This window comes from Diabrotica virgifera, chromosome 7, assembly GCF_917563875.1.
Source record: "Diabrotica virgifera virgifera chromosome 7, PGI_DIABVI_V3a".
Lineage (NCBI taxonomy): Eukaryota > Metazoa > Arthropoda > Insecta > Coleoptera > Chrysomelidae > Diabrotica > Diabrotica virgifera.
Window position 1 is genome coordinate 147,921,819 of NC_065449.1, and position 13,962 is coordinate 147,935,780.

The window sequence follows — 13,962 nt, forward strand, 5'->3', positions numbered from 1 at the left end:
TTTCGACGCTTTATCGATCGTAACTCGGCTTCTACGCATGAAAATGAGCCAATATGTGATATCCATATAAAAATGGATCGATTTATTTTGCAGCATCATCACTGCATATAAAACGAGCATTTATGTTGTGGCGGCATACACACAATTGACGTGCCTTGATGATGCTGCAAAGGAACTAGATCCACTTTATATGGATACTATCCACTATCCACTGGATATCTATATGATATAAATTATATCTATCTTAGACTCTGAAGCCCCAGAAAGTTTTAGTTTTACTGCGTACAAGAATAGACTTAGTACCACCATGTAACTGTAAAAATTGCTCTAAGAACTTATGCAGATGTAAAAAAGCTGAGATTTCCTGTATATCTCGATTCAGATGCATGAAACAAAAAGTTTGTAAAATTAGTATTAATAAATAATATCAACTTACTTTTTAGTTATATTTCTGAAATATTAGTTTTTAATGTTATTTTCTCATTTATTACAAAAAATAGAAGACAACGTAAATAGAATGAAAGGTGATACGAGGTTACAGTGTGATGATTTAATTATAAGAATTATAGGATAAAATTTTATTAGGATCTTCAAAAATTAAAAATGAAGATAACGTATATATACATAGAAATTATAATTTGCATCGAGAAGTTAGCGCGTGAACCTTTACGCGGTGAGCCGATCTTGCGCATCAGAGCGCACTATTAAAATATCGATATCTTGGCCAAAAATAAACCTACAAACATTTTCGTAAGCTCAACATGTTTCTTTTGAGTTCTTCTATCATTATTGTTAATTAAAGTATAAATGTTTATAGCTTAAATTTGCTTGAAACCCTTATAAACAATTTAATGTACAATTTTTTTAAGAAAATTATTACTTCAAATGGGTATAACTTTAAAACAAATGAAGATAAAGTAATTTAACACACTATGTTTGAAAGCATATTAATGAGACCTTCTAAAGTACATTTGCATGCGTAGAAGCCGAGTTACGATCGATAAAGCTACGAAAAATACTTATTTTGCAATTTGCATTGTGCACTAATTTTACAATATCTTGAGTTTTAATTGTTAAATTTAAGTTTAGTAAACGTTTTTTTCTTCGTTTTTTATTAACGAACAAATTTTGAAACATTCTCTTTTATCTCTTTTAGTTTATGACCTAGAGCCTTATAAACAATTAAATTGTTTATAACAATTTTTTGACCACTCGGATCGAAATCCGCCCTCGAAATTCGTAATCAGCAGCCAAAAATCCATAAGAAACCGTTGAGTTTGTGCATCAGAATTGAAAAGGACACGGTGACCTCTATTTAGCGCCTAGACTAATTCGGATAATTCAAAAAACAAAATCTTAGGGATACCTCCAGGATAATACAAAAGCAGTATGTAACAAAATTAGCCCTCCAATTTTCCACAGAATTTTTTAAAGTTAGAAGACAATACCATGCTTCCATTCACCTCCGTATAATGCCATCTAAGCAAAAAAATTTTGTTATCGGAATAATAACGAGCGACATGAAAACATGTACCTACATCTACAAACTGATCCAAGAATCTTAAAAATGGGAGTACAAAAAATAATAAAGTTATAAATTGTCAAACTTAATCAAAAATTTTGGATGGAGGAATTTTGTGCCGGTGAGTGTATTTTGATAACGAATTTAACAAGTAATTACCGCTAATTATCTTATCTTTTGAATGTTTGGTTTTAAAATAAATGTCATATAAAAACGACTGAATATGTTACCCTGTCTTCGACTGAAACAGAAAACATGTATGTTCAGATGAAAGTTTTGTATGACGCATATAAAGGTACTTAAATTTTCGACTATGCTTCTTTTCATGAGCATTTTTCAGTGCGTCACAAATTATAGAAAAAAAGGTAAGTCCGTGATAATATACATTTTAGTGACATGACATTTTAGTTAAATCTGACAGTTGTCAAATTTTATTTGCAATTTGGCATAAAAACAAATCAATTGTGTTTATTGCATTTATAAAATGGTATTTTCTTTTATTTGTATAGTCTTTTAAATTGTTCAGATTATATTCGTAGATATGTTATATAATTCGCAAACTATTTTATTTTCGATTATAGCGCCATCTATTGACAACTAAAATAAATGTTATAAATGTCACCGACGAAATGTAATCACCGACGTGCGTTTTTTTCTGTCACATATAATTTAATGCGTAAGAAAGAAATCGAAAAACTGTGCGCACTGAAAGATCCTCATGAGAAAAAGCATAGTAGGTACTTTAGGAAGTAAAAAAATAAAACATACCTCTTAACCAGCGCTTTCTCTTAGCTGCGCGTTGCACTTTGGCTTCGAAATCGAGTTTTTCTTGAACTAATATCTCATGAAGAGTAGGTTTACCAGAAGCGTCAACGCTGGCAATGTTTTCAGGTTCTGGACTTTGTTCTATATCTGGCATGTTTGATACATTGGACGAAGTATAATTGCACAATTCTCTGAGAGCTTCTACCTCCTTTTCCAACCACATGTAAAGCTGGTACCTCAATTGGCCCCCTATAATAAAACATTTTACATCATCTTAATAAAATGGCAGTAAGTTACACTAAAAAACTTATAGTATGTATTAGGCTATTGATTATGTACTATAGAAAGGAACTACAACGTTAACGGGGTTTTATTATTTCATATGGTCAATGAATCTCTATATATGAAAAAACCACGGAGTGCTACCATTTAAAGGGGTGCGTTTTTGAGAAATGGGTGAATTAGTCCCTGGGCACAGGTTACATTAGGGTAAGTTCTATGCACTTTTGGTACAAAAACGTCTACATAAAAATTGTTCCTGGTTAAATTTCCTATCTAAATATAACTTTTTAAAGTCAAAGATACTTTTTTTACAAAAATATATTCAAAAGAAAAAGCACAAAGAAACCCAAAAGAAAGAAATTTTGTTTTTCTACAACCACTATTCAAAGTGCACTTTTCTGCACGGTTTTATGTTAGTAAACTTGATATTTTCTCACAGTATAAGATATTTGACATTAGTGTGCAGAAAAGTGACGTTTCTGTGCCGCAAAGTGACGTTTCTGTGCCGCAAAGTGACGTTTCTGTGCCGCAAAGTTCTTTTCTGCACAGTTGACTACCTCATTCTGAGTAACGTTATATTCTGTTTACATCCGTGGACTACCGCATTCTGAGTAACGTTATATTCTGTTTACATCCGTGGTTAAACTTTAGACAAATATATAACCTATAAGACAATTATTATATTTAACTATAGCATAGAAACTAAATTATGGATGTTACAACTGTTTTATTTTACAATTTTATTCTTATTAAACATTTTATAATTATCAAATAACCAATAAGGATTTAGTGCAAGAGACGTCGAATGAAGTAAATTTTGTGTAAATCCGTGACTGCATAAATATAATGTCAATAATGTGTAATAATTGTTTAAATTTAAACAAATTAAGGCAGTGCATTAATTTTTTAACTGATTTCTGTGTAATTTATTTAGGTATAAGGAATTTAAATTGATTAGTAGGTATTAATTAAATACAGTTTAAAATTTATCACATAGGTACCTATTATAATTAATCGTCGTTTGGAAATTGTGATTTTTATTTTTAGGAAAAACTGTGCTTGGAGATAAAGTATAGTGTGAAACACGTGCAGAAAGGTAATTTCTCACTCGTTTGAATTGCGGCACTCGCTTGCGCTCGTACCGCAACTTTTCAAACTCGTGAGAAATTAGTACCTTTCTGCACTTGTTGCACAATATACTATTTTCTACAACCACTATTCAAAGTGCACTTTTCTGCACGGTTTTATGTTAGCAAACTTGATATTTTCTCACAGTATAAGATATTTGACATTAGTGTGCAGAAAAGTGACGTTTCTGTGCCGCAAAGTTCTTTTCTGCACAGTTGACTACCTAATTCTGAGTAACGTTATATTCTGTTTACATCCGTGGACTACCGCATTCTGAGTAACGTTATATTCTGTTTACATCCGTGGTTAAACTTTAGACAAATATATAACCTATAAGACAATTATTATATTTAACTATAGCATAGAAACTAAATTATGGATGTTACAACTGTTTTATTTTACAATTTTATTCTTATTAAACATTTTATAATTATCAAATAACCAATAAGGATTTAGTGCAAGAGACGTCGAATGAAGTAGGTTTTGTGTAAATCCGTGACTGCATAAATATAATGTCAATAATGTGTAATAATTGTTTAAATTTAAACAAATTAAGGCAGTGCATTAATTTTTTAATTGATTTCTGTGCAATTTATTTAGGTATAAGGAATTTAAATTTATTAGTAGGTATTAATTAAATACAGTTTAAAATTTATCACATAGGTACCTATTATAATTAATCGTCGTTTGGAAATTGTGATTTTTATTTTTAGGAAAAACTGTGCTTGTAGAAAAAGTATAGTGTGAAACACGTGCAGAAAGGTAATTTCTCACTCGTTTGAATTGCGGCACTCGCTTGCGCTCGTACCGCAACTTTTCAAACTCGTGAGAAATTAGCACCTTTCTGCACTTGTTGCACAATATACTATTTTTGTCCCATAACTTTTGTTCACGGGTATATAGGTATAGACATTGCTTCACAGAAAAAAAACTTACATATTTTGTCTTTAAAATTATGTTCGGTAGAGGTCATTAGGATTTACAATTTTCGGAATATGATTTTTTAAAGTTTGCCACTCACAGCAATTTTGGGCAAATTTTCCTTGTTATTTCGCAAATATTGTTCTGTAACTTTTTTCTACGTAACTTTGGGCATATGCAATGGTACATGTAAGAGGAATAGAAATCAATTACCTTTAAAATGTTCTACTGTATAATGTTGTACGACTTCTTTTAAAGAGGTTATCTTTTTCAAGACTTTATACTTTTAACGAGTTTTTATATTTTTTACGATTATTTTTTAAATTTCCCATTATAACTTTTTTTCTAGATTTAGGTATATATTATATATTAAAAAAGAAAGCGTATTCTGTTTACTTTAAAATGGTGTATTATAAAAAATTCTAGGATTATTTTTGAATAAGATATGCTTTTTCAAAATGTAAAAGGTACTTGCAACGATTTTTGATTTTAGGATTATTTTTTAAATTCCTCATTATAACTTTTTTATATGATTGTGTGTTATGATTGAATCTTATTTTTTATAGGTAGGTAATACTTTAGATCCACTTGACTCGGCCGGGCAAACTTCAAAATATGGATTAATTTCAATATTTTCTGTCAAAGCTCCTGCACCACAAGATTTGCATGAAAAAATAGCATGTAAATGTACCAAAGTATGTACAAAAACTGCGGTTGTAGGAATATAGGAATTAGTTGTTCAATATTCTGCAAAGGGTGCATGTGCATGGGTACTAATTGTGGGAACTCTAAGATAACTGTCAGAGGAAGTTATTGAAGCTAATACTAACGAAGAGATGGACTTTGATTTTGAAAATTTTTTAAATGTCAACGTTTAAATAATATTAACTAAAGTGATGTTTTCGAAGACTAATGTTTATGTAATTTTTGCAAAAGAAATAATTTTAAATAATACAGGTAAAAAATATCCAAGGTTCACTCGGTTTCCATTACTTATTTAAATATAGATGATACACCACTTTAAAGAACAGAAAGTAAGCCCTCTTTATTGAGCAATATAATATTCATGTACAAGAAAAAAAAAGTTATAATGAGAAATTTCAAAAATAATCGTAAAAAATGTAAAAAATAATATTTTTTTATATTGGGTATTATATAATATATAATATAATATTGTATAATATATTATATAGTATTATTTTATTTTTATATTATATTATAAAAAATCGTTAAAAGTATAAAACCTTGAAAATATCTTTGAAAAAAGTCGTACAACGTTATACAGTAGATCATTTTAAAGGTAATTGATTTCTATTCCTATTACGTGTACCATTGCATACACCTACAGTTACGTAGAAAAAAGTTACAGAACAATATTTGCGAAATAACAAGGAAAATTGCCCAAAATTGCTGTGAGTGGCGAACTTTGAAAAATCATATTTCGAAAACTATAAATCCTAATTACCTCTACTAAATAACACTTTAAAGAAGAAATATGTAGGTTTTTTTTCTGTAAAGCAATGTCTATACCTATATCCTCGTGGACAAAAGTTATGGGACAAAAAACAAAATTTCTTTCTTTTGGGTTTCTTTGTGCTTTCTTTTGAATATATTTTTGTAAAAAAATGTATCATTGACTTTAAAAAGTGATATTTAGATAGTAAATTTAACCACAAACAATTTTTATGTAGATATGTTTGTACCAAAAGTGCATAGAACTCACCCTAATGTAACCTGTGCCCAGGGACTAATTCAACCATTTCTCAAAAACGCACCCCTTTAAATGGTAGCACTCCGCAGTTTTTTCATATATAGATGGCCATTGACCATATAAAATAATAAAACCCCGTTAACGTTGTAGTTCCTTTTAGCTATCTTATTTTGAATATAATCAATAGCCTATATATGTAACAATGATTTAATAATAGCTTTGATCGCGCAGTACGTCCTGGGTATACCCAGAGGGAGAACGCCTGCGCATTACAAAATTGGGCGTTCGCGGAGTCCAAATCTTTCCCTCTGAACACCCTCCGGATTTTTAATTCGGTGTTCGCGCAGTACAGAAAAAAAGATCCTGAACATGTCCGGAATACGCTCTCAACGTTCGACGATTTTGTTTCGGATTTTAAGTTCGCACAGGCGCACAAAATATTTGGGAAGAATTTCTTGACATTCTGTTCTTACTCCTTCCAATTCTTAACCTAAAATATTGTTTTGTTAAACAACTGGTAGATGTAGATTCTGGTTTTTAAAGTTTTGAAATTATGTAAAGTGTTGTGTCATTTAAATATTCTTCAAACAAATTTTAATATTTTTTATATTAAAGCTTTTTTAGTTGTTTTTGTCAATGTTTTCCATTTCGTATGTTTATAAATAGGTAGGTACCTTTTCTAGTATTATTTTCATTCGATATTCGATAATTATCTATTACGGTAGTATGTATTACAATAAATTGTACTCTGTTTTTACTTAATTTCTTCTAGCTAAATGAGCTTATAAGTACCTACATATTCTTGTGGTTTATTTTTCAGTTTAATTTATGAGTTAAATTAGTCTCTTATTGTATACATATAATGAAACATAAACAATACATCAAACTTATTTTGAAACTATTTCTTGTGTCTTGTTATATTTCATTATTTTTGTGGTGTAATAAACCACAACACAATGCCACAACCCATCAAATTCAATACATAGATATCAAAATTGGAAATTATTATTTTACTAAATAATTCCTTCCTTCAGATAATGTTCAACCCCCAGGAAGTTAAAGGTAATTTTTATATCTAAATATCAACAATCTTTTACTCTCTACAAAAATGTAAGCTGGATTTCCGAGTGGAAATAACCACATTATATTGTGGACATAATAAAGAAAGACTCTAATCAAATTTCTACCTTCTAAGAAAGGCATTGAATTATTGAATACAAAGTTAATTCTTTGCCTGTTGCTTTTCTCTTTTCTCTTTCTCTTTGTTGACCTACAAATTTGTTGCATTTGCATTTTTTTGACATTTATTTCGAAATAAGAAACAGACAACAAAAGGCTTCCTTCTCTAACCTTAATGTATGCAACCCGTCATTACATTGCGAATCCGAAAATTGTTCGCGGAGCGAAAAATCCTGAGCATGTCCTAGATAAGTTTACGTTGACGCCTGCGCATTGGAAACTAATCCCGAACTTACTCTGAATACGTTCGATTTGTACTGCGCGAACACTACCATTGACTACAACTGTATTCAGCATATTTTTTTTAAACGATGAAACAACATTAAATTAATTAAAGTTTTTCCTTGCACAATATTATTGTCATTAATTATAAATAGATTAGATACATTTTTATGAAAGCGTCTTGCTAAAGAGTCTCCAATACAATCTTATTTGGCCTGCCTTTTATATTCTTCTGTCTGTTTCTTTGTTATCCGTTCCAGTTACTCCCAAAAGTCAAAATTTACTCCCAGGTAATTATAGTCTTGAAAGTGTTTAAACTAATAGACAATAAAAATTGAATACATACCATCAACTTCAAATCCAGTAGCTAAGGTGGAAAGTTCTTCCATTAAAATCTTCAAACATGCTACAAACTTTAACTGTTGTGCCATGATATCGATGTGTTGTTGTTTTTCTTCTTCGTTATCTTTATCGTCCATATCATCTATTATTTCAGCCTCCTTTTCTTCCTCTTTTTTCTTACCAATAGACATACTTATACCTCCATCAGAATCTTCTGACTCTTCATGCTCATCATCGCTCCATTTCAATTCAAAATCGTCAGTTTTAACACCGGATCCGGTGACAGGAGCCCCCCAATCAATATCAGAACTAAAACATATCAGATAAATATACGAGTAAATATATAAAGATATTTAAAAATCTTACCTAAGCTGAGGTTTACTATCCCATGATGTAACAGTTCCAGTAGCAATAGTTGAATTATCTTGAACATTACTCTTATTGGATTCCGCTGGTTGCTGTTTAGATTTCTCAGATACAACAAACGGAAGTTTCGATAATACTTCAAGAGCTAGAGCTGGACAACCGGCTCTGAAATGTCCATGAGCAGTAGCAAAATATAATTGTCTCTCCAAAGGCGTAACCCATTCGTCTACGATAATTTGTTTACCACCTGGCATCCATACCTTTCTTTTACCATAGTTGGACAAATGTTGCCGAACTAAAATATACATAACAATGTAAAAACGTAGCGAAAACTTTACTTTTAAAGGACTAGAATTCAAAAAATTAAACTTTGTCAATATTTTGACCGCACTAATCTGAATTTGTTTCTAATGTATAAACTAACCTAGAAGAGGATGAGTTCTAAGGTACACGTAAAAGTTAAATACATTGGGATCTGCCTCTTTCGTTTCTCTAGCTTCGTCATCGTGAGCAGGATGTTGGGTACCAGCGTTACCTACCAACAAAGTATCTAAAGACGGCTGATACTCTTTCAGTGTCCACAGAGCCATTGATCGTAAGAAGGGGTCTGGATGTGCCTTAGTCATATCTTGATTTTCTCCATTTTCGTCACGTCCTAAAAAATAAATACACGAATTTAATGGCAAATCTAAAATGGATATTGGTACTAAATGAACAATGTTAAAATGGAACATGAATTTTATGGTCAACAAAAGGAAATATGGCGCTTTATAAGAGGTCAAATAGCGGAGGTAAAGGAACTAATAGAACCAAAACATAAAGAAAAGAATACATAGGTTGACTATCAAAAAAGCTCTATACAGAGGAAGAACAAATGACGCTAGTACCGAAAACACCAGAAATCACCACCAATGAAGATGTTAATATTAGTACGCAGGAAGCTCGAAAAAGCCTTTAAAAGCCGAAGAACAGAAAAGCTGCAGGTAATAACGGAATACCAAACGAATTACTGAAATACTGTGGAGCAGCAATGACAAAACAATTAACAAGACTAATAACAAAACCATAAAACACAATCAAATACCGGAAGAATGGAGAATGAACAAACTAATTCTACTATTCAAAAAAGAAGATAAAAAGCAGCCAGACAACTACAGAGGTATCAACTTGTTAAATACTACCCTACTTACAACTAAAATTCTACACGAACTAACAAATCAGAGGATAAGTTTAGCAGATGAACAACAGAGTTTTCCTACTCGATGATCGTGTACAGATGCAACATTCGTCATAAAACAAATTACTGAGAAATCACAAGAGCATAGTAGACCAGCTTTTTAGGCGAGCGACAGGCACCCCCAAAATGACCAGGTACTGACCACGGAGAGGTGAATGGCCAATTTTAGTCATACTGTATGTTTCTGATGGTGCTGAAAACGAAAATGAGGTTTATTTTGAATTTTATGTGGGGGAACATTGTCAAAATCGCAACTTTACACTAATAATAAAAAAAAATGAAATCACATCTTTTTTCGTTTACCTAGCTACAACTCGGTTCCATTTTAATATTTTTTTCTGAAATTTTAAGCTCTTAGTCTTATTCTGATAAAGGTTATGAATTTCTTAAAGCAAAAGGTGCAGATTTGCGCATTGCAAAGTTTAATCGCAAAAGTTGAGTGACGAAATTTGAAATTTACTTTTTAATTACAATTATGTTAAAATTTAGAGTACAAAGAAGTTTTCTGGAAAGTTTTAGATCAAATATTGTATAGAAAAAAATAGTGCCACTTTTAATATCGACATTAGAAATCAATTACAAAAAACTCGAAGATGTACCACAAGGTTATATATTATTGTAATTGGTTTTTTGTAATTGTTTTTTGTAATTGGTTTACCTCGAGACCACATTTGAGTAAGTATGGATACTTCTCTTCATGACATTAGAAATCCCCAAAATAACGCTAATTTTTCGAGATAATGACCATGGGTGGTGAATGGCTAATTTTGGTCTTACATTATGTTTTTGGCGGTGTTGAAAACGAAAATAAAATTTATTTTAAATTTTAGGAAGAGGGATATTGTCAAAATCGCAATTTTACCCTAAAAATAAAAAAAAATGAAATCACGTTTTTTGCGTTTATCTCGCTACAACTCTGTTCCGTTTTAATATTTTTTTCTGAAATTTTTACAATATGTAGTCCTCACTTTTCAGAAGATAATGTTACCTGCTTCAAGCTTTCAGGCCTATTCTAATAAAGGTTATGATTTTTTTAAAGTAGAAGGTACAAATTTGTGAATTGCAAAGTTTAATCTCAAAAGTTAAGTGACGAAATTTGAAATTTATCTTATTAATCACGTTTATAGTAAAACAGAGAGTACAAAGAAGTTTTCTGGCAAGTTTTAGATACAAACGTTTTCAAAATAACGCTTATTTTTCGAGATACTGACCATGGGCGGTGAATGGCTAATTTTGGCCTTACTTTATGTTTCGGATGGTGCTGAAAATGAAAATGAGGTTTATTTTGAATTTTATGTGATTTCATTTTTTTTTTATTTTTAGGATAAAATTTCGATTTTGACAATATTCGCCACCTAAAATTCAAAATAAATTTCATTTTCGTTTTCAACAGCGTCAAAAACATAATGTAAGACTAAAATTAGCCATTCACCACCCATGGTCAGTATCTCGAAAAATAAGCGTTATTTTGGGGATTTCTAATGTCGATATTAAAAGTCGCACTATTCTTTTTTCTATAAAACATTTTGATCCAGAACTTTCCAGAAAACTTTTTTGTACTCTATATTTTAACATAAATGTAATTAAAAAGCTAAACTTCAAATTTCGTCACTCAACTTTTGCGATAACTTTGCAATGCACAAATCTGCACCTTTTACTTTAAAAAATTCATAACCTTTATCAGAATAAGAATGAAAGCTTGAAACAGGTACCGTTGTCTTTAGAAATGTTAAAACTATATACTGTAAAAATTTCAGAAAAAAATATTAAAACGGAACATAGTTGTAGCGAGGTAAACGCAAAAAAACGTGATTTCATTTTTTTTTTATTTTTAGGGTAAAATTGCGATTTTGACAATGTTGCCCCACATAAAATTCAAAATAAACCTCATTTTCGTTTTCAGCACCATCAAAAATATACAGTACGACTAAAATTTGGTCATTCACCTCACCGTGGTCAGTATCTCAAGAAATAAGCGTTTTTTGGGGGTGTGCCGCTCGTCTATTTCTATATCTGATTGACTTGAAAGAAATCATTTGACAGAATAAGACTCAAGGATGTAATCCATCTTATGCATAATAGAAAAGTCCCCATAGATATTATAAAAACCATTGAAAACATCTACCAAAAACAACAAAATGTAAGTCAGAATAGATGGACAACATACAGAACCTATAGACATATGCAGCGGAATAAGACAGGGACTTTATTGAGTCCTATGCTTTTCAATGTAATCATGGATGAAATCGTCAAAAGCGCCGAGAAAGGAAGAGGATACAGAATGGGAAACAAAAATATTCTGTTACGCAGACCACGCAATACTGATAGCCCAACAAGAAAAGAGTCTGCAAAGATTAGTTCACAGATTAAACATAAGAGCAAAAGAATTGAATATGACAATTTCATCTTAGAAAACTAAACCAATAGTAATCAATAAAGAACCAATCAGATGTAAAATTCAAATTAATGTATTCAGTATTGAACAAATAATGAAAATGGAATAACTTAAAATTACGTTGTCAAGCTACGAAGATATCGACAAAGAGATCAAGTACAAAAAGCAAATAGACTGGCAGGATGTCTTAATAACACTACGTGGTGAAACTGACATATTAACACTGAGATAAAATCAAGAATTTATAAAGGCAGTGTAAGACCAATAATTACATATGCATCAGAAACAAGACCCGATACAGCCACAACACAAAGACTACTGGAACCGGCAGAGATGAGAGTACTGAGAAAAATTTACAAGAAATACGTTGAGAGATCGAAAGAGGAGTGAACACTTAAAATAAAAAAGAATGGAATAACCACACAAGACGAATGGGGGAGACATGGGTGGTCAAAATAGCAAGAGATAAATCACCAATCGGTAGAAGTATCGGCCTACCGCGCATAAGATGGAGTGACAACCTTCCATAGAGATATCAATCCGCCAATAAATAAGCACAATTGCTTAAAAAGAGGAAGAAGAACTTAAGTAATGACGAATATTCGATGATGTGTCGAGCAAAAGTATTAATAGCAAATATTAAATACCTAATATTTCTTGGTATAATAATTTCTTTAGGTATTCGCCATCTCCCTGGTAAATTCTTACGATAATGAGAGCCAATTGCAAGTCTTGCAATCGATGAAGGCATATTTCTACAGCATCTTTCACATTTCCAGCTAACAAGAAAAATGCAGCTGCATGATCGAACCGTTGTTTTCCCAAAAGAGCATATGCGTTTTTAAGAGCTGCTTTGCGCCATCTGTCTTCAGTAAAATTGTTAGAAAAGAACGCAGTCATTCGTTCATCTCTTTTGGATCTATAAAATAAAAAAAAAAGAACAAATCATTAGCATAATGTTCATGAAAAAAGAACCATGGTACATATTAACATAAAAATTATGCTATCATTTTTAAGAGGAGCCTGCTGTTAATATTCATAAACTGTGGGTATTACAGAAAACCCGATTATCGATCGATATAATTACTATATATTTTTTTATAAATAAAACCGATAATAACAAATAAAAGTAAATTATTAATGATAATGAGAATAATTATTGAAAAACTGACTAACAAGTGGGTATGTGAAGTTACAATAGGGAACTTGCACATAAAAATATTTTGGCATAAAATTGTTAATTTATGTTTAAACATGTTATATTCAAAATATTACATCTTAACAATGAATAGTGTACGTACAACAACTGATCAAAGTTCCGCGCCCAAAATTTCCGTTTTAAACAACTTCAAAAGCGCGAGCTGGGGTCTGACGTCACCAACCAGCGTTCTCGTTCGCCCGTTCGGTGAGCTATTGCACTGAATGCATTTTACCATTGCTAGTAGTTGTGCGTGTGGAATAACTGTGTTGTTTGCTCGGTGTTTATATTATTGTATTTAGTGTATAATAATATACTTTATCAAAATTGAAAACAATTCTGAGCAATATAAGTACATACTATATAGTGCCGGAATGCCAAAACAAAACTGTCAGAATATCCAACAAACATGTTTTTACTCTTCAAGTAGAACCAAAACGTTGACTAAAATGGTTAAAGCCATGCTGGCGAGATGAAAAGGATATTTCGCAAAGTAACAAAGGTATTTATGTCTGTGAGGATCATTTCGATGTGAGTATTTATCTAATTAGGTATAATGATAATATCATACCTAATAAGACATTTTCTATTTCAAGAAAAAATATTAGTTGTCGTTTCATCAAATGTGCCTACT

The 13,962-nt window shown here is 31.2% G+C and overlaps 1 protein-coding gene across 4 annotated transcripts in view; it reads right to left on the bottom strand.

The window, feature by feature from the left end:
* Nucleotides 1-13,962, bottom strand: part of LOC114335387 (dmX-like protein 2) — a 257,436-nt gene that overhangs the window by 105,421 nt on the left and 138,053 nt on the right. For all 4 annotated transcript variants that reach the window (XM_050656400.1, XM_050656403.1, XM_050656401.1 and 1 more), the window contains 5 exons: nt 12,778-13,049; nt 8,923-9,153; nt 8,499-8,793; nt 8,137-8,441; nt 2,291-2,536 (listed from right to left, as the gene is read on the bottom strand). In XM_050656400.1, the coding sequence (XP_050512357.1) occupies nt 2,291-2,536; nt 8,137-8,441; nt 8,499-8,793; nt 8,923-9,153; nt 12,778-13,049 (1,349 nt within the window). The remainder of the gene's footprint in view (nt 1-2,290; nt 2,537-8,136; nt 8,442-8,498; nt 8,794-8,922; nt 9,154-12,777; nt 13,050-13,962) is intronic.